This window comes from Grammomys surdaster, unplaced genomic scaffold (genome assembly GCF_004785775.1).
Source record: "Grammomys surdaster isolate TR1022 unplaced genomic scaffold, NIH_TR_1.0 166, whole genome shotgun sequence".
NCBI lineage: Eukaryota > Metazoa > Chordata > Mammalia > Rodentia > Muridae > Grammomys > Grammomys surdaster.
The window spans coordinates 9,133,786-9,155,148 of record NW_021604614.1 but is presented as its reverse complement, the minus strand read 5'-3'; the positions used below and the strand labels follow the sequence as shown (position 1 = coordinate 9,155,148).

Here is a 21,363-nt window from a genome sequence, read left to right as displayed (position 1 = left end):
AAAGAGAGAGAGAGAGAGACAGAGAGAGAGAGAGAGAGAGAGAGAGAGAGAGAGAGAGGAGATGAAGAGATGAAGAGATGGTGCAGCAATTGATAGCACTTGCTTCTCTTTTCAGAGGGCTGAGGACAAGTTCCCATTGCAGCAGGCAGCCCACACTCAGCTGTAACTCCAGCTCCAGGAGATCTGACATGGCTTTTAGTCTCCTTGGGCAGCCACCGGCTTGTGCACAAACATGCAGACACATACTCACAAAAACATTAAAAAAAAAAACACAACTTTGTTTGTTCGTTTTGAGACAGGGTATCTCTGTGTAGTCTTGGCTATCCTGGAACTTGCTCTGTAGACCAGGCTAGCCTCTGCCTCCCGGGTGCTGGCATTAATGGCACACACCACCACTGCCTGGCATGGCTAAAATACAACTTTAAAAGAAAAATGTAATCAGAAGCCTGGAACACAGGCAGGTGTGGCGGCTCATGCCTCTGATCCCTGCATTTGGAAGACAGCAGGAGGCGTTCAGTGAGTTCAAGGTCAGATAGGGTACATGGACCTATCTCAAAATAAATGTAGCCTTTATCTTGGTGGAGAAAAAAGGACACTGGAAGTAGATGTGAGTGGTAACCTCAGTAGCTCTGTCCAGCTAGTACTGGGCCCAGGGATTCAGAGAGTCCTTCTTCTCATGGAAAGGAGGAAGAACCTCAAAAACCTTTCAATAATTCAAGTTAACCTTAAAACGGCCTCCTGGGTCAATCCCTGCTTTTGTGGATAGCTGGCTTCTCTGGCTCCTTCTTCACTGCCCCCCCCCCTTCTCTGACAGTCCTGGGGGACAGGACTCATGCAGGGTCTCATGTGTGCCCTGTAGTCACTTATCTCTGGGCTACATCCCTCCCGGTAACCCCTGCTTCTATAATGAAACTCCAAAGTGTCTCCCACTGTCTGGGAGCGGCTTCTTCATGACAGTGTTTGATGAGCAGCTGAGACATAGACCGTCCTCCAGAAACCCAAAGACATCTTGCTTTCTGCTCTCAAATAGGCTCTTCTAGTATTTTTAAAATGTGTTGCTACTTTTTTTTGTTGTTGTTTGTTTTTTTGAGACAGGGTTTCTCTGTGTAGTCCTGGCTGTCCTGGAACTCACTCTGTAGACCAGGCTGGCCTCGAACTCAGAAATCCGCCTGCCTCTGCCTCCCGAGTGCTGGGATTAAAGGCATGCGCCACCACCACCTGGCTCTACTTTTATCTTTTGCGTAAGGGTGGTTTTTTTTTTTTTTTTTTTTTTTTTTTGCCGGAATGTGTCTATATGCGTGTATGTCTGTGCACTACATCTGTGCCTGCTGTTCTTGGAGGCTGGAAGAGGGCATCAGATTCCCCTGGAGCTGGAGTTAACAGATGTTTGTGAGTCACTGTGTGGGTGCTGAGAACTGGATATGTCCTAGAAGAGCATCCAGTGCTCTTAACCACTAAGCCGATTCTCCAGCAGCCGTCACCACCATCAGTTAGTGAAACAGTTGGCCATAGCTGAGGATGAACACTCCACTACCATCCCATAATAGGAATAGTTCTGGCCCTCGATAGAGAGACCTTGAACTTCTAATCCTCCCTCTCTATCTCCTGAGCACTTGGATTGTAGGTGTGTGCCACCACACCCCTCCACAAAGTTTCCTTAACCTTTGCTTCAAATTCTACCAGTTCGGTACTAACCTCCTGCAGCTGAGTTACCCAGGGGACACAGTGTCTGTGGCACTCCCCGAGGGTGACCCGGAAAATGCTGCCAAGTGCTATGTAACCCTCGGCTTTCAGGAGAACACAGACTGTCAGGGTCAAGTTGGTTTAGGGCAGAGAGTGTTGAGCCAGACTTGTCACAGGAGAACTGGACTTTGGGCAGTGGGTGGCAGCTGTTCTTACTTCATCCAGAGAGAGCTAGTGAACAAACATGTTTATGGCTGAACCTTGAGAGATGGTACCTCAGGGAAAGGGAGCAATTTGAAACCACCTGGGGAGAATGTCCTTTGCAGCCAGAATCTTTTTCCTTCCCCATCACCCCATTTCCGCTCCTTCCCTCCCTAGTTCTGCTGCAATTGCTGGGCTTTTGGTGTAGGTGGGAAAGCTTTTCAGAGAATGAATGAGGGGAGAACGTCAAGTTTTCTGGGTTTTGCTGTAGAGCAGTGGCTCTCAACCTCCTAATGCTGTGACCCTTGAATACAGTTCCAAATGTTTTGCTGATCCCCAGCCATAAAAAATGGTTTTTGTTGCTACTTTGTAACTGTAATTTTGCTACTGTTTGAGTGGTAATGGATATATCTGTGTTTTTCAGTGGTCTTAGGCTACCCCTGTGAAAGGGTTGTTCAACGCCCAAAGGGGTCATGACCCATAGGTTCAGAACTGATGTTTTATAGGAAACAATTATTCAACTAACCAATTAGGCAACTGTGACAAGCCCAGTAATGGTGGTGCACATCTTTAACCCCAGCACTCTCGGGGGGTAGTGGCAGGTGGACCTCCGTGAGTTCGAGGTTAGCCTGGTCTACAGTTAGTTCAAAGACAGCTAAAGGTAAACACACACACACACACACACACACACACACACACACACACACACTGGCCCCCCCATCCAAAGAAACCAAACCAAACTAAATTTGATGTCACAAAATACCTGAGAGAGACCAAACATGGACGGCAGAATTTTGTATGAAGTTTTCAGATTTCTGGGTGTTGAGGGCTTAGCCCTTCTCCAAACCCATTCAGTTAGGAACTGATCCATTCATTCATCCATCAGTATCACCGAGGCTTTCAGGAGTCAGTCTTCATCCAAAGACTACACAACACTGCAACACATACACATAAAATCTCAAAATGTAAACTTCTTGGGGGATATCTCACACCCAGACCATACCAAGGACTCAGAGGACATCATGGGTGGCTGGGAAGTGCAGGGAAACAGACTATTTTTCTTTCTGCATACATTGAACAGAAAAATTAAAAATAAAAAGGAGGGCCAGACGGTGGTGGCGCACATCTTTAATCCCAGCACTTGGGAGGCAGAGGCAGTCGGATTTCTGAGTTTGAAGCCAGCCTGGTCTACAGAGTGAGTTCCAGGACAGCCAGGGCTACACAGAGAAACCCTGTCTCGAAAAAAAACAAATAAAATAAAATAAAATAAATAAAAATAAAAAGGAAAAGTCATGAGTGTTCCTAGGTACAATGGAGGGGACATTTTTTATAGATATATGGGAGAGCATAGCCAGAGGCAGAGACATCTGGGATTGTCCAGAGTGGACATAACCAGACCGAGCTGGGCCATGTGTGGAGTGGGGAAAGGAAGGGAGAGAAGAAAGAAAGGGGGGAACCAGGTGCAGCAGCCAAGAGGCTAAATGAACAAAAGGGGCAGGCAACCAAAATGTCTGTATTAAGTAGGGAAGAGCCTGAGAGGGCGGGGAGGACGCCGAGCTGGCTGCATAGTGGGGGGCGGGGCATGCCAGCTATACTCAGTAACCGGCAGGGACTGAGGAATGCTGGGAGAACATGGCAGACAGGTCAGCTTTGATATGCTAAACAGGCACTGTGAGGCAAGTGGACCTTGCCACCAGACAGAAGAACTGGTAAGGCTGAGCCAGCTTAAACCCCGGGAAATCTCAGGATTGAGGATGGTAGGTGCGAGGCCAGCTCCCTGCCAAATTACCTGATCTGGAACATGTAACCATTGATACCCCACTGAGAGGACCATGACAATTGATCAGGTAGCATAAAGACCTGGAGTTCTCCGTGCTAATGAGGTATCTAGATAGGACCGGAGCATTTAGCCAATGAGCTTTTCTTCCCGGGCATTCCTTCCCACAAAAAGTATTTAATCCCTGGTTCATCGAGTAAGATGTATGTATTCACATCCACAATCAAATAAAACAGTTTGGACAAGCAAGGACCATCTCCTTCATCAAGGATCGCTTTGGGCAGAGACCTCCTTTTTTTGTTTTGTTTTGTTTTTCGAGACAGGGTTTCTCTGTATAGTCCTGGCTGTCCTGGAACTCACTCTGTAGACCAGGCTGGCCTCGAACTCAGAAATCTGCCTGCCTCTGCCTCCCAAGTGCTGGGATTAAAGGTGTGCACCACCACCACCTGGCGGGCAGAGACCTTCATTGTAAAGAGATGCACCTAAATCTCCCAGAGAAGGTCTTCTATCTTCTGGCCGGCCCTCAGTACTCACTCGGAACCAAATGGGATTCTCACACCCCCACCCCCACCCATCCCAGGCTCAGCCATCCCCTTCCTGCCTGGGGTGTAGGGAAAGTGGAGCCTGGGTACACAGGAGGCTGGGAAACACAGCATCTGTCCCAGACCCCACTATTTCTCACCGGAAAAATACTTGCTGGGACCCCTATCATGGACTTCTTCTGTCTCCCCTTAGTAACTTGTAGGCAGCATTCGGGAACCCCAGCAGTGAGGCAGACACACAGCCCGACAAGACACCTCAGCCATTTGTCTGGGTTTTGAAATTTAACATAAATAGCAGGTGTTGGAGGGCAGTTAACATTTAGACACTTGACAAATGAATACTAAAGGCTATGTGAGTCTTCACCTAGCAGGGCACCCCCAGCAACCTCTGCTACACCTGAAGCCAGTAGCCAGGCAACCAGAGCTGTGCGTGTGTGTTAGAGCCAAGCATGACCATTTGGAAGAAGGTTCTGGCATGTAAACACACAAAGCATCACCCAGTTATAGTGTGAAAATCCTCTGACAGAGAAGCGCGCAGACATGACAGCCTGGGAAAGGGAATTGGCCTGTGCTACAGCATCTGAGAAGGCTTCTTGCCGAAATGCCTCTTCCTTTCCCATCTGAGCCACACTCAACACACTGTAAAACCTGCCCTTTGAACGTGTATGACTCATGGCACTGGGGAGGTGGCTCAGAGGCCAAGAACACTTGTTGATCTTGCGGAGAACCCAGGTTCAGTTCCGAGTACCCACATGGTGGCTCACAACTGCCTGTCACGATGGTTCCAGTGCATCTGATGCCCTCTTCTGGCCTATCTGGGTACTGCATGCACATGGTGCACATTCAAGCATATAGACATAATTAAAAAACAATAAAAATAAATCTTAAAGAACAGGGTTGTTGCCGGATGGAGATGGGTGAAGTGATTTCTAATTTTAAGTCATGAATATGCAAATTGGTCTTTTCCTGGAAATAATGAGAGCCAATTATTAAAGTCTCTTCCTCTTCCCTTCCCCTCCCCATCCGTGTGTGTGTGTGTGTGTGTGTTTATCAGCTTTTTTTTTTAAAAAAAATTTATTTATTTATTTTATTGATGAGTACATTGTAGCTGTCTTCAGACACACCAGAAGAGGGCATCCAATCTCATTACGGATGGTTGTGAGCCACCATGTAGTTGCTGGGATTTGAACTCAGGACCTCTGGAAGAGCAGTCAGTGCTCTTAACCACTGAGCCATCTCTCCAGCCCCCTCTTGTTTTTTTTTTGTTTTTTGTTTTTTTTTTTAAGCAGGATTTTAGAGCACTGGCTGTCCTGGACTTGCTTTGTAGACCAGGCTGGTCTCAAACTCACAAAGATCCACCTGCCTCTGCCCCTTGAGCAGATATGGGCCACCATGACCAGCTCAGCTCCTTTTTAAAAAAAAAAAAAAAAAATCTGTTGCTAGGAAGGAAAATAAAAAAACCCATACTTCCTTGGGCATAATAGGTACTTTGTGAATTTGTTATTGAATTGAGTTATCCTGTGAGAGAGGGAAGGGAGACACAGTCATTGGAAAGTGTTATAAGTCAGCCAGGCACCGGAGTAAGATTCCAGTCCACCGAGTATTAAGATTACAGTTATTTTTTATTTAGAATGTTTATAAGACGGTGCAGTGAGTGTCACAGTGCTGTTTAAAGGGCATTTAGTAGGCAAAGAACAACTTGTAATCATGATTCTTCTCATTCACGGCAATGCCCCCCCCTTCTGAATGAATTCAGCAGAGGTCAAGGATCTCTCGGGTATTCATTCTGGAGTAGAATTCAGAGTTGCTGCCATCTGCCAACAGCTTCTCATTTCCTAGAGCTTTCCAGAGATGGAATAGCAGTTACTCACGTCTGCCCAGAACACATAGAATTCTGACTCTCGAATGATGTGAGTTTCAGGCTGAGGGAAGCAATTGCTGCAGGGTTGACAGGCTCCCTTGTGGGTGCTTCTCAGGTGCCACCAGTGTTGGGGGGGGGGAGGAATGTCGAATGTGGGGAGGGCAGCACTATTGACCTCTGATGACTGATCACAGTTAACAATGAGAATGGGACAGCCAAGTTATGTAACATGAGCTAGGTGTAGTGGCACAGGCTTGGTATCCCAGTCAGCCTGTCCTACAGAGTGAGTTCAAGGCCAGCACACACACACACACACACACACACACACACACAGACATACACACACACACACAGAGAGAGAGAGAGAGAGAGAGAGAGAGAGAGAGAGAGAGAGAGAGAAATTTTAATATATTGGATCTCATCATTTCCAGAAAAAGGGGACCAATTTACATATTCATGACTTAAGATTAAAAATTACTTCACCCATCTCCATCCAGCAACAATCCTGTTCTTTAAAATTTATTGCCAGGCAGTGATGGCGCACGCCTTTAATCCCAGCACTTGGGAGGCAGAGGCAAGCGGATTTCTGAGTTCAAGGCCAGCCTGGTCTACAGAGTGAGTTCCAGGACAGCCAGGGCTACACAGAGAAACCCTGTTTCAAAAAACAAACCAAACAAACAAAAGTTTTATACACACATGCACGCACACACACACACACACACACACACACACACTATGTGCGAAGTTCTCACATTGGCCAGAAGAGGGTGACATATTCCCCTGGAATTGGAGTTACATATGGTTGTAAGTCACAGATAGGTGCTGGGAATTGAACCCTAGATCCTCTGCAAGAGCAGCTAGTGTTCTATTCTAACCTCTGAGCTATTTCTCCAGCTCTAGGTTTTGCTTGATTTGCACAGTGCCATTAGCATGTTATGTAATATATGCCTTTACCTTATACAATGAAGTGCGCACTCACATGTTAGTGTGGGGACAGGTCCCACCCTATATCCCGGAGTGAACATGGTACAGAGTACTCACTCAGCCTGATGCCTCTCCCTAAGGCCTTTTTGTTTCCACAGCACATCGGATCCCAAATGACCCATGCTAGTCCAGTCTTGATTACAGTAACAAAATAACCTGAGGCTGGGTAGCATCATAAAGAAACTGAGGTTTATTGAGTTCCTACTTCTGGAGATTCAAGATGGGGGCACATACTGGTGGACAGTCTTTAAAACTTTTAAGATTACATTTATTAATTTACCGTGGAGCAGGAAGCATGAGGCCGGGGGCTGACCTCACATGCTGTATGCTATGGCATACATGTGGAGGTAAGAGGACAACTTGGGACAGTAGGTTCTCTCCTTCCATTGTGTGGATCCCAATAGGATCAGATTCAGATGGTTAGAATCAAGTCGAGCTTACCATCAAGTGCCTTTACATCACGGAGTCATCATGCCTGCCCTCTGAAATCATTAAAGAAATAAGTGACAGGGGCTGGAGAGATGGCTCCATGGGTAAGAATGCTGGAAGCTGTTACAGAGGACATGGGTTTGGTCCCCAATACCCACATGGCAGCTCACCATCATCTAGAACTTTAGTACTGGTGGCCCTGACACCTTCTGACTTCTGTGGGTACCAACATTATATGTGGTACACAGACACATGCAGACAAAACACTCATAAGCATAAAATAATATAAACCTAAAAGAAATGTAAAAAAAAAAGAATGACAGCTACTGTAAGATGCACATTGGGTGCCATCTAAAGCGAAAGGACAGTGGACAAAAGCAAGAGTGGACTCAGAGCGGTGCAGAAGGAGCCCTGAGGTAGACTAATGTGTCACTGAGTGTGGTGAGAAGCTTTTGTGTCTCAAAGCTGGGATTGCACTGACCTTGATCCCAGCCACAGTCCCGGGTCCTGCAGGCTGGGGGGAATGGATGGCTACTGCTGTTATCTTCAGGCTTCCGTCTGTGTTTTAGTACAGACTGCCTCCAAAAAAGCAGCTCAGAAAATAAGTGTTACTAGTAAAACTTACTCAAAGCCTTTCCTCAGTTAGGGTTTTACTGCTGTGGACACACACCATGATCAAGGCAACTCTTATAAGAACAACATTTAATTGGGGCTGGTTTACAGATTCAGAGGTTCAGTCCATTATCATCAAGGCATGGCAGCAGGTAGACAGGGTGCAGGAGAAGCCAAGAGGTCTACATCTTCATCTGTAGGCTGCTAGGAGAAGACTGGTTCTTAAGTGGTTAGGAGGAGGGTCTTTTTTTTTTTTTTTAAAGATTTATTTTATTTATTTCATGTATATGAGTACACTGTGGCTGTCTTTAGACACACCAGAAGAGGGCATTGGATCCCATTACAGATGGTTGTGAGCCACCATGTGGTTGCTGGGAATTGAACTCAGGACCTCTGGTAGACCAGTCAGTGCTCTTAACCACTGAGCCATCTCTCTAGCTCAGGAGGAGGGTCTTAATTGCCCACTCCCATAGTGATACACTTCCTTCAACAAGGCCACACCTCCTAATAGTGCCACTCCCCGGGCCAAGGGTATTCAAACCACCACACACCCTAACCAAGCTGGCACCCCCACCCAACCAATCTCTCTCTCTCTCTCTCTCTCTCTCTCTCTCTCTCTCTCTCTCTCTCTCTCTCTCTCAAAACAAAGGGACCACCTAGAAGCTGCAGGCCACATGTGCGTTCTGAGAGATGCCTTTGACTTTGAAAGCCCATCTGAAATTGCCAACCTGATCGTGGACCAGAATCTGGAAGCAGCACTAGCCCTTCACCTCTACCGAGGAGGCAGACTTCTGCAAGGTACCCCTCTTACACTTCCAAAGTCACATGGGCGTGAGGGAGTGCTGAAAAATGACAGATGCCAAGAACAGTGGGGTAACCCAAAGACCAACTGAAGGATTATACAAGGTCTCTGTCTTTTTCTATTAAATGATTATCTAAATTTGGTAACCTTGCCAGTTCAGAACAGATAGATACTGGTGATGTCTGTACTGTATAACCATTTAAGTGTTGTCCTGAGGCCAGGCATGGTATGGTACATGCCTGTATTCACAGCACAGGGTCTCATAAAGCTGTGGAAGCCCTGGGTCAGAGCATTTGTCTCTCTCCAGTGGTCTACTTACTCAGCTCTGGCCAAGAAGCCTCTTGCCTCCCTTCTGGGCTTTCTCCATGGGTGGTGTTTCAGTTTAGTTTCCTGTTGCTGTGATAAAATGCTCTGACAAATGCAATCTTCAGAGAGAAAGGGTTGGTTTACAGTTCCAGGGTACAGTCTATCCTTGAGGGGAACTTGAAGAAGCCAGTCACATGATATCTGACCTCAAGAGAAATGAATGCACACATGGCACGTTTCCTACAAATGGCCCTTTCTACATTTACGCAATTCAGGACCCCCTGCCTAGGGAATGGTAACACCTACAGTGGGCTGGGTCTTCCCACATCAATTAAACTAAGACAGTCTCCACACAGACATGCCCACAGGTCACCCTGACCTAGACAAACTCTCATTGAGACTCTCTTTTCGGGGTAATTCTAGGCTGTGTCAAGTTGATCATGAAAATGAAGTCATAGTAGCTGTAGACACAGTGGCCAGATTCTCTTATAAAGAACATTCCAGAGTCACCATATGAACCCTGAATTAACCCAAAGGAATTGTTCTTCCCTCCTGGGGATGTATGAAAAAGATTTTCCCCCTGTGTACATCAGTGAATTTTTCAAGTGTCTAATGACAGAACTTTTTCTTTTTTTTTTTTGGTTTTTCGAGACAGGGTTTCTCTGTGTAGCCCTGGCTGTCCTGGAACTCACTCTGTAGACCAGGCTGGCCTCGAACTCAGAAATCCGCCTGTCTCTGCCTCCCAAGTGCTGGGATTAAAGGTGTGTGCCACCACCACCTGGCCTAATGACAGAATATTATAGTTGTCCTTCCTAAGATGGAATATAGCCAGGGCACTGGTGCAAGGTGCATTCTGGGAACTCTCTCATATACTTTAACTAGCCTATAAAACACACAACTTGGGAGTTAATTTGGTGCAGGCTACAGTGCTTTAATGAAGATAAAGAATATGCCCTAGGCTAGTGCCCAATAAGGAAGCAGATGGGGTCATGTGACTAAGAACATTAACCAGTCTATTAGGCTATCCTGTGACTGGGTAGGGATCCAATTCAAACGCTCCACCCCATATCATTGTTCTGTAGTTTGTATGTTTTTAAAATTGAGATCATGTACAACTTATAGTTTGGTAGTCTTTAATTTTTAAATTAAATTGATTTGTTTAGGAAGGTGTGTGAGCCACAGTATACATGCATGCATGTAGGGATCAGAGGATAACTTTATAGTGTCCTCGCCTTCTGCCATGTTAGTCCCAAGAATCGAACTCAGGTCATCAGGCTTGGTGGCAAGCACCTTTACCCAGTGAGCCCTCTCACTGACCTAGTTATATGTAATTTTTGTTGTATGTTTTGGTTTTTTTTGTTTGTTTGTTTTTTGTTTTGGCTTTAATTTTTTGAGACAGGGTTTCTTTGTTAATCCCAGATGTCCTGGAATTCCCTCTGTAGACCAGGCTGGTCTTAAACTCAGAGATCTACCCGCCACTGCCTTGGAAGTACTAGAATTAAAGGTGTCCACCACCTCTGCTAGGCTTGGTTTGAGTTTTTGAGACAAGGTCTCATGTAGCCTAGGCTGGCCTTGAACTCCAGAGTAGATAAGGTTGACCTAGACCTCCTCTCCTCTTTCTTCTCAAATGCTGGGGTTACTGGAAGCACCACCACACTCAGACTTTTGAGGCAGAGTTTGCCATTTTACTGTCCAGGCTGGCCTTGAGCTCCTGACAATCCTTCTGCCTTGGCTTGCAAGTGTGAGCCAACCCGCTCAGCTTCAGCTATTTTACCTGAAATAAAGCAAAAACACCCTCTGTCTTTGCCAGGTCTCTTCCAGCAATCAGGTAGGAGTAATGTCATTTTTTTTTTTTCCGAGACAGGGTTTCTCTGTGTATCCCTGGCTGTCCTGGAACTCACTCTGTAGACCAGGCTAGCCTCGAACTCTCGAACTCAGAAATCCGACTGCCTCTGCCTCCCAAGTGTTGGGATTAAAGGCGTGCGCCACTACTGCCCGGCGGCGTCATTTTTTTTCCTAATTAAACAATTTCACCTGTAAGAATATTTTGCCTGCATGCACGCACAGACGTTTACCACATGTGTTACAGGTGCTCACAGAATCTGTAAGAAACTATTAGATCTCCTGGAAAAGGAGTTTCCTACAGCTGTGAGCTGTCAATGAACCTGGATCCTGTGCAAGAGCAGCCAGTGCCGTTTATAGCTACGCCATGTCCAGCCCTACTATTATTTTTATGTGTGAGTGTCGTGCCTGCAGTTGCCAGAAGAGGGCACCGGAGAGCCTGGAACTGGAGCTAAGGACAGTTGAGTCCATATAGGTGCCAGGAATGCTGGGTCCTCTAGAAAAATGACTGATACTCTTAACAACTGACCCATCTCTCCAGCCCTGAATGATGACATCTTATTTCCACTCATCACGGAGCCAAGGCTAACCTGGAACTCATTCGCTATGTAGATCAGGCTGGTCTGGGACACAGAGAATGCTGGGATTAAAGACTTATGCCACCACACCCCGTGTGTTGGGAACTGAATTCAAAGACACTTTAAGGCAGAACACGATGGGGCAGTCTGGAGGCAGAGGCTGGTGGATCTCTGAGTTTGAGGCCAGCCTGGTCTACAGAACAAGCCTGGCTTTAGAAGCTGGTGATCATGCGGGAGAGGCCATGCCTGGTGACCTCCAGGTGCCGATGTGTAACAGGCTGCACTACATAGTGCTGCCCCCTGCAGGTTAGAATGTGAAAAACAGGACCCTCTCCTTCCGCCAGCCTCGGCTTCATTTGACGAGTTCTTTGATCACATCCCTGACTGGTGAGCTTGGCCTTGATAGACAGATGGTGATGAACAACGTGTGTGTGTGTGTGTGTGTGTGTGTGTGTGTGTGTGTGTGTGTGTGCGCGCGCGCGTGCTTGCCCGCTTAAAATTGAAAGCCAGTTAATTTGAAAAATAGTCCAGACTATCACGGGCAGAACTTGACATGATTAATCTTAGTGTGGGTTTTTCTTTGTACAGGTATTTATTTGTGTGTTTGGAGTGGTGGTGGTGATGATGGTGGTGGTGGTGATGATGGTGGTGGCGGTCATGCTGGGGAGAGATCTTTGTGGAAGTCAGAAGACAATTCTCTCCTTCTACTGTGTGGGTCCCAGAGATGGGACTTAGATCATCAGGCTTGGTGGCATTTTCCTTTATTTGCTAAGCCATCTCAATGGCCCTCCATACAGGTTTTTAATAGTGATACCTGTTCTTCCCCAGAATGAAACTGATACAAAATACATCACACCTCGGGCCTGGGGCTGGAACTCCGATAGCCGAGCCTCCTTCAATTTCTAGAGAGATATAAACTGGGTGTGGCAGTGCTTGGGGGGAAATCTCAGTCCCCTGGCCTAGCCTACAGGGAGGCCTGAGAATGAAGAGTTCGAGGTCACCCTCAGGGTAATACCAAGCTCAAGGCCACCCTGCCTCAAGAACAAGGTTGGGCCAATGAAATGACCCACTGGGTGAAGGCAATTTCTAATTTCTCTATAAGCCTCGCCACTCAAATTCCCTGAACACACAAAGGTGGAAAGAGAGAATGGACTCCACAAAGTTGTCCTATGACCTTCACACCAGCACTGTGGCAAATGCGTCCCTCCCTTTCATCTCATCACACACACACACACACACACATATACACACACACATACACACACATACACACACATACACACACACATACACACACATACCTCTCACACACAGTACACCCCGTCTCTCTCACATGCACATACATACCTCTCTTCTTCCCTCTTTCTCTATCTCTCTACCTCTCTCTCTCCCTCCTTCCCTCCCCCCTGTCCCCCTCTCTCTCACACACACCCACACACAGAGGCACATGCACAGCACACACACATGCATAAACACTCACACACATGTGTGTCTCTCTCACATATATATACATCTGTCACACACACACACACACACCTCTCTTCCTTCCTTCTTTCCTTCCTTCCTTCCTTCCTTCCTTCCTTCCTTCCTTCCTTCCTTCCTTCATTCCTTCCTGTCTCTCTGCCTCTCCTTACCCTCACCACACACACACTCACATACACACACATACACACACACATACCACATCTAGGAGTGGTGGTGCACATCTGTAATTGTAGCCTGAGAATGCTGAGGCAGGAGAATTGAGAGTCCAAGGACAACCTGAGCTACAGAACTCTCTCAAAACTGACAAGCCCCGGAGCCCCGTGTTATAGAAACTTGTGATTTCACTTCCTGGCTGAGGGTCAGTTATTAGGGGACGCCTCCTGATGCTCAGTCTGCTCCACTTGTCATTCTGTAGGTCATGGCATTCCTTTCGGGGTCATCTTTGGTGGAACTGATTTAAATGAAGATGCCAATCACGAAGAAAAAAAGGAAGTCATGGGGAAAGTCCTGGAGGAAGCCAGGTAAGGCCATGGATCGCCCAGTGGGAAGGCTTTCATCTTAACCAGGGAAGCCAATTCACACCATCAATAATAGGGCCCTTGCCAGGCACGGTGGTGCATGCCTTTAATTACAAAACTCTGGAGACAGATAAGAGGATATATCTGAGACTTAAGGCCAGCCTGATCTACATACCAAGTTCCTGGATAACCAGGGCTACATAGAGAGACCCTGACTCAAAACAACAACAGCAATAACAACAATAACAACAACAAGCCCACAAAAAGAAACTGGCCCTCCGTATAGTTTTGTTTTGCTACAAATTCTCATTGTAACCAAACAGGGTAACAATGCATCTGGCCTACTGTTATTATCACAGGAGTATTCTGGACAGCTCTGTGTGGAAGAGAGCCCTATCACATGCTTTTGGTGTGTGTGTGTGTGTGTGTGTGTGTGTGTTTGCTGAAATAAGGTCTTTTGTAGCCTAGGCTAGCCTTGACCTCTGTGGATAGCCGAGGATGGCCCTGAACTCTGCTGCTGCCTCCACCTTCTGAGCACAGGAACTGTAGAAATGTACCACAGTGCTGGGTTGAGTAGATAATTTAAGAACAATGTAGGCCTAAGTTAGGTTTCCTAGCCTAAAGGCCATCATTGTAACTATTCTGTATGGCCATTCACTATTCAGGATGACTCCTGTCTGTGTTCCTTTGTGAGACCATTTCAGAGACAGTCACCAGTGAGGATTCTGTACCCTGGCTTAGTCCTCTGTTTCTAAATGACTCCCAGCTATCCAGGACCAGAAAGTCTCCAAGAGTATGGCTCTCTTGGTTACAGTTGGTGCTTCTCTATGATGATACATCCATTAGTTCTGTGAGGATAGTGTGGGAACCCCTGTTCCAGACACTAGCTGTGGCTAGCCCCTCTTGAGCTGCATGGGCACTTTGTGAGTGTGGTATACACACACACACACACACACACACACACACACACACACACGAAAAACACCCATACAAGAAAATCAAAATGAATAAATCTTTAAAAGACAAAAACAAATACAATAACAGCAGAAAGATGGCTTACTGCTTTTGCAGAGGACCAGAGTTCCCTTCCTTGTATCCACATCAAAGTGGCTTCTGTTATAACCGAAGCACAACTCCATCTCTAGAGGACAAGTGCCCTCTTCTGGCCCCCATAGGCACTGCACTCACATGTTGCAAACACACACACACACACACACACACATCATTTTTTAAAAAGGTGGCCTATTATTACAAATTCCTTACTACTGTTTGCACATCCTAAAGACATATCACCTTTCCATTTACATGGTCTGTGCATGCTACACTGTCCTATGGAAGAAAAGTAATTCTGTTTACTGAAAACATTATTGGACAAATCCATCTTTTAGTATTATCATTAGGGTTGTTTATTGCATTGTTATTAAAGCAAATATTGATTTTTTATTTGGGGGTGTATTGATTGAGGCCAGTAGGCAAGAGAGACGCATGAATCATGAATTTCTTGTCTGACACCATACGGCTCATGTTCTATAAATGAGGTTATTGAGCTTGTCTGGTTTTATAATGTGCATTTCATTTTTAATCAAACACTTTTAAATTGGTATATTTTTTTTTCTACTGGGGGCTATGTGAATTTTCAGGATTTTAAACTTTTATCCTGTGCAGTATAGTATTAAATCTTAATTTTGCATTAGACTTTCAGCTTCTAAGAATTATGACAATAACAAGTGCTTAGTAATTATATATGTATCAGAATTAAATAAAGTGTATCTGGAAACTGGGATCATTTTGTTTTCAGGTACATTAAAAAAATAATATCACTTGTTATTATTTATTTAAATAAAAAAATAATATCACTTGTTAGTATTTATTTAAATAAAAAATACTTTCTCCTTATTTTTATTTCATGTGTACGCTGTTCTCCTGCATGTGCTTCTGTGTACCATGTATGTGTCATGTTCTTGGAGACAAGAAGAGGGCATCGTATCAAACGGAGCTGGAGTTACTGATGGTTTGGAGCTATCATGTGGGTGCTGGGAATTGAACCCAGGTCCTGGAAGAGCAGCCAGTGCTCTGAACCGCCGAGCCATCTCTCCAGCTTAGCCACTGTCTTCGTCTTGGAGGGTACAGCCCTTTCCCATGCATTTAACCCCTCTGCTGACTTTGTGCTGTGTTAAGTGCTTGGGTGTATTGAGTCTGATCCCTGTCTCTCCTTGACTTTTGCGTTGTCTCCTCATGTCCGATACAGTCTTAATCTTTGCACTTTGGAGAGGTGTCCGTGTGGATTGCAAGTCTCAGCTCTGCATTCTTTACCTTGAACGGTTGCTACTCAGTGCCATGCGTATTTGATTTGTTTTTAGTGAAGGTTCTTATTGCTGTGATGAAATTTCCTGACCAAAAGGAAGTCAGGGAGGGAAGGGTTTGTTTGGCTTATGCTTCCTCATCACAGTTCATCATCAATAGAAGTCAGACGAGAACTCACATAGGGTAGGAACTTTGAGGTAGGAGTTGATACAGAGGCCATGGAAGGATGCTGCTTCCTGGCTTGCTCCCCATGGCTTGCTCAGCCTGCTTTCTTACAAAACCACCAGCCCAGGGATGGCACCAGCCACAGTGAGCTAGACTCTCCCCCATCAGTCACTAATTAAGAAAATGCCCTACAGGTCTGTCTACAGCTGGATCTTGTGGTGGCATTTTCTCAACTGAGACTCCTTCCTCTATGGTGGCTCTAGCTTGTGTCAAGTAGACATAAAATGAGCCAGGGGAGTATCTGTCAGCCACTGTTCTCACTGCTGCCACAAAATACTTGACAAAACCAACTTAAGGAAGGAAAGACCTAGGTGTGGTGGTGCATAGCTTCCATCCCAGCCCCCTGCTGGCATCTCTTAAATTCAAGCCCAGCCTGGTCTACACAGGGAGTTTCAGGCCAGCCAGAGCTACACAGAGAAACCCAGTCTTAAAACAACAGCCACAACAACAACAACAACAACAACAGACTATATTGTGGTTTGAAATTTGAGGGTACAGTCTATCACAGTCCACCATGGTGAGGCAGCTGGTTATGGAGCATCCCCAAGTCAGGAAGCAGAGAGATGGATGCTGAGGCTCAACTCACTTCCCTGTTACTCAGCCCACAGTTCCCGTCCTTAGCATGGTGCCGCTCATAGAATGGGCTTTCCCAACTCCGTACTTCTGATCGAGAAACTTCCTTCTAGATATGTCATAGAGATGTCCAGAGATTTGTCTTAGATGATTCTGGCTCCTGTCAAGATGGTGACTGAAATCAACCATGACATTGACAGAGATGGAAACGGAGATCCAGTTCTGTGATTGTCACAGAATTACATGTGTGTGATTATATGTATGTATGTGTGTGTGTGTATGTATGTATGTATGTATGTATGGCGAATTCAGAAAGCTACTGTCAGGTGCCATGATCACTGAATTGTGGATCTTGATTATACCATTTCTCAGCTGGTTTGATTGAAAAACAGGAACATCGCCATACAATCCCTGTGCAAGATGTTGTATACCATTCCGTTAAAATGTACCCGTTATGCTTTTTAGGTGGCAAAGGCAATCTTTTAAAAATACCTTTGTTAACTCAGCAGGCATGTGTGAGCATGCTACAGCTCTCATGTGAAGGTCAGAGAACAACTTTGAGAGAGTTGGTTCTGTCCTTCCACCAAGTGAATTCCAGGAGATCAAACTTGGGTGGCGATGCTTGGCAGAAAGTCTCTTCCTGCTGAGCCATCTTTGCTGGTGATCTAAATTAGAGGCCCGCCATTTTCTTAGCACCGGAGCCCCCTTAGGGCTTGCTGACTCTTTTATTTTTCTTTTTATTTATGTCATATAGAAGCCTGAGTGTAGGTATGTGCTGGGTGGTGGCAGCGCATCCCTTCAATTCCGGCACTTGGAGGCAGAAGAGGCAGGTGGATCTCAAGGCCAAAATGGTCTACAAAGTGAGTTCCAGGACAGCCAGGGCTACACAGAGAAGCCCCATGCATACAAGGGTCAAAGAAGGTATCAGATCCCCCGGAGTTAGAGTTACAGGTATTTGTGAACTGTCTCACGTGGGTGCTGGGAACTGAACCCCAGTCCTCTGGAAGAACGGTAAATGTTCTTGAACTACTGGAGCCATCTCCCTAGCCTGGTCTTTGAGTTTTCCTTTTTTTTTTTTTTTTTTGGTTTTCCAGGACAGGGTTTCTCTGTGTAGCCCTGGCTGTCCTGGAACTCACTCTGTAGACCAGGCTGGCCTCGAACTCAGAAATCCACCTGCCTCTGCCTCCCAAGTGCTGGGATTAAAGGCGTGCGCCACCACCGCCCAGCGGTTTAATCTCTACTTCCCCTGCATGATTCGAAAGGAACAAGATAAACGAAGGTTTGAGCACCGTTGAGTTTATTTCCTATGTACAACCTTTTCTGGTGTGGGTGAAGATGGGGTCTCATGGGTAGTGACCGGGGAGTCATGACAATGGATGGAATTTAGAACTGTGTTGTCTCCGCCTCTCACGGGCTGTTGGGAAGAGCTGTGTCTCAGTTGTGTTAACTGACTAATTCCATTCTAATTAATTGACTGTTATCTCTATCCATTGACCAGGTTTGCCGTGGCTTTCACCGAGGCAATGAAGGACACAGCACAGGTGCAGTGGGTATGTATTCCTCCGCTGTCCTTCCAGTGGGGGTTGGGGACAGGAAAGAAGTCAGTTAGACTGTGGTGCTATGGCACAGTTGTGGACTGCATTTCTCCAGCATGGATACCTGAAAAGCTTCAGTGCAAAACAAGCCCCCCCGCTTTTTTTTTTTTTTTTTTTTGGTTTTTCGAGACAGGGTCTCTCTGTGTAGTCCTGGCTGTCCTGGAACTCACTCTGTAGACCAGGCTGGCCTCGAACTCAGAAATCCACCTGCCTCTGCCTCCCAAGTGCTGGGATTAAAGGCGTGCGCCACCACTGCCCGGCAGCCCCGCTTTTTTTAAAATAACATATTTTTTAAATCTTGTGGGTGAAGTCAAACACCCCACCCCCCCACGTTTTGTCAAGACAGGTTTCTCTGTGCAGTTCTGGCTGCCCTGGAGCTCTAACACAGAGATCCACCTGCCTCTGCCTCTCAAATGTTGATTAAATGCTTATGTTACGAAAACCTGGCTTCCCCTACCTTTTAACTCTTATTATTATTATTATTATTATTATTATTATTATTGGTGGAGAGTGGCAGACATGTTGCCTGTTCAGCTATTTATCAGGCTTTTACTTCACCCCAGTGGAGGCTGGTGAGATGCATCACTCAGTGGGTTACTGACGCCTCCCTCTGAGCTTAATGACCTGAGTTCAGTCCCTAGATCCCGCATAGAGCAAGGAGAGAACCGAGTACCTCCAGTTGTCTTCCACCTCCACACATGGCTCGCAGCATGTGCACACACAGCCCAAATAAATACACATGGCTCAGGTATGTGCACAACCCTCCCCCCCCCTTTTTTTTTTGAGACAGGGTTTCTCTGTGTAGCCCTGGCTGTCCTGGAACTCACTCTGTAGACCAGGCTGGCCTCGAACTCAGAAATTCACCTGCCTCTGCCTCCCAAGTGCTGGGATTAAAGGCATGCGCCACCACTGCCCGGCACAAACCCCTTTCAAACAAATAAATAATATGATAAAAAACCAAAACTAACGCACAGTGCTTGAAACAACGTATTGACTATCAGCAGTGGAATCCAATTTTGAAGCAAAAAGCATCGGTGGCAGGAGGCAAGCATCTGACAGTGAGGTAGGCAGTGCCATCTCAGGTTCTCCCACTACTCTGGGTCAGCCAGATCTCTGCTCAGACAGCCCTCTTCCAGGGATAGTCACCAGGCATTTGAAACAAACAAACAGGCTGGTGAGATGGCTCAGCGGTACGAGCATGAGTTCAAATCCCAGGAACCACATGGTGGCTCACAACCATCCGTAATGAGATCTGATGCCTTCTTATGGGGTGTCTGAAGACAGCTACAGTGTACTTATATATAATAATAATAATAATAAATAAATAAAAAACCTTTGGGCAGGAAGGAGTGAGCGGGGCTGGAGTGAGAGGGAGAAGGGAAGGGGGAGGGGAAAAAAAGAAAGACACAAACATTGAGGGACTAGAGAGACAGCTCATCCATAAAAGCACTGACTCCACTTCCAGAAACCCCAGCTTTGGTTCCCAGCATCCACATGGCAGCCCACCAATCATCTTTGTCTCCAGTTTCAGGGGATTTAATGCCTTCTTATGACATCTGCAGGCTGCAAGTGTGCATGTGGTATACATACGTACAGGCAAATCATAAACGCACACAAAATAAATAAATCTAAATCAATTGGGTTTTTTTTTTAAGATTTATTTATTTTATTTATGAGTACACTGTAGCTATCTTCAGACACACCAGAAGAGGGCATCGAATCTCATTATGGATGGTTGTGAGCCACCATGTGGTTGCTGGGATTTGAACTCAGGACCTCTGGAAGAGCAGTCAGTGCTCTTAACCACTGAGCCATCTCTCTAGCCCCTTTTGTTTGTTTTAAATTAAGAAATGAGAAAGATGGCTTGGCAATTAAAAGCAAATACTTCTCTCATAGAGGACTGGAGTTCAGGTTCTAACACTGGCATCAAGTAGCTCACAACTGCCTGTAAGTCCAGATATAGGACACATGACGCCCTCTTCTGGCCCCCATGGGTAACTGCACTCATGTGCACTTACATTGCCACCCACACATGTACATATAATTAAAAATATTTAATTTGTAACATAGGAAACATTAAGGAAGAAAAACACGACTTGTGAAGTAGCTAAGATGGCTTGGCTTGGTCCCTCCCAGATGCGGATACAGGAGATACTGACATAAACCTAATAAAAGATGAGATTAACTTGTTTTCATAGTTTAAAGGCTGGGGGATAGTTATTAAATTTGAAAGTGAAGCTGTTTTTAATACACATTTTTGTACAGGGTTGGGGGTGGATTTTCCAATAACGTTCAGCCCAATGCCTTTATTTGATTCCATTTCTTTTCAAATACAAATATGTATAAATAATATAAAGGTGTCTTACTCAGCTGTATTTATGGAATTCTTTTAGGTAGATTTTTTTTTTTTTTGAGGAGAGACTTTGATCCGCGTACCGCGAACGGTGGATGATGTGCTTTGAGCAAGGCAGTCTTAATCTTGCTGGAGGAAAAGCTAGCTTTGGTTTTTAATTTTATGTGCTCTGTTTTGGAAGCAGGCTTGACTCAGGCTGGAGTTTGGTTAATCTTACTTAATTTTTCCAAAGTGTGACCAGATATCAGTACTCCTAGTTTAGGAAGTGAAGATTACAGGTGCTTCTACTTCTCTTGGGCTTTCTTTCCTCCTCTTCCTTCTTCCTTTTCTTCCTTTCTTTCTTCCTTTCTTTCTTTTTTTTTTTTTTCTTCAAGACAGGGTTTCTCTGTGTAGCCCTGGCTGTCCTGGAACTCACTCTGTAGACCAGGCTGGCCTCGAACTCAGAAATCCGCCTGCCTCTGCCTCCCAAGTGCTGGGATTAAAGGCGTGCGCCACCACCGCCCGACTTTTCTTTTCTTTCTTTTCTTTTCTTTCTTTCTTTCTTTCTTTCTTTCTTTCTTTCTTTCTTTCTTTCTTTCTTTCCTTTTTTCTCCTCCTCCTCCTCCTCTTTCTCCCCCTCCCCCTCCCCCTCCCTCTCCCTCTCCCCCTCCCCCTCCCCCTCCCTCTCCCCCTCCCCCTCCCCCTCCCCCTCCC

The 21,363-nt window shown here is 45.8% G+C and overlaps 1 protein-coding gene across 1 annotated transcript in view; it reads left to right on the top strand.

The window, feature by feature from the left end:
• The window catches only part of Glt1d1 (glycosyltransferase 1 domain containing 1), a 76,864-nt gene that overhangs the window by 4,173 nt on the left and 51,328 nt on the right, over positions 1 to 21,363 (top strand). Inside the window, exons 2-4 of the mRNA XM_028766091.1 lie at positions 8,739 to 8,887; positions 13,518 to 13,623; positions 18,221 to 18,272. Of these exons, the coding sequence (XP_028621924.1) occupies positions 8,739 to 8,887; positions 13,518 to 13,623; positions 18,221 to 18,272 (307 nt within the window). The remainder of the gene's footprint in view (positions 1 to 8,738; positions 8,888 to 13,517; positions 13,624 to 18,220; positions 18,273 to 21,363) is intronic.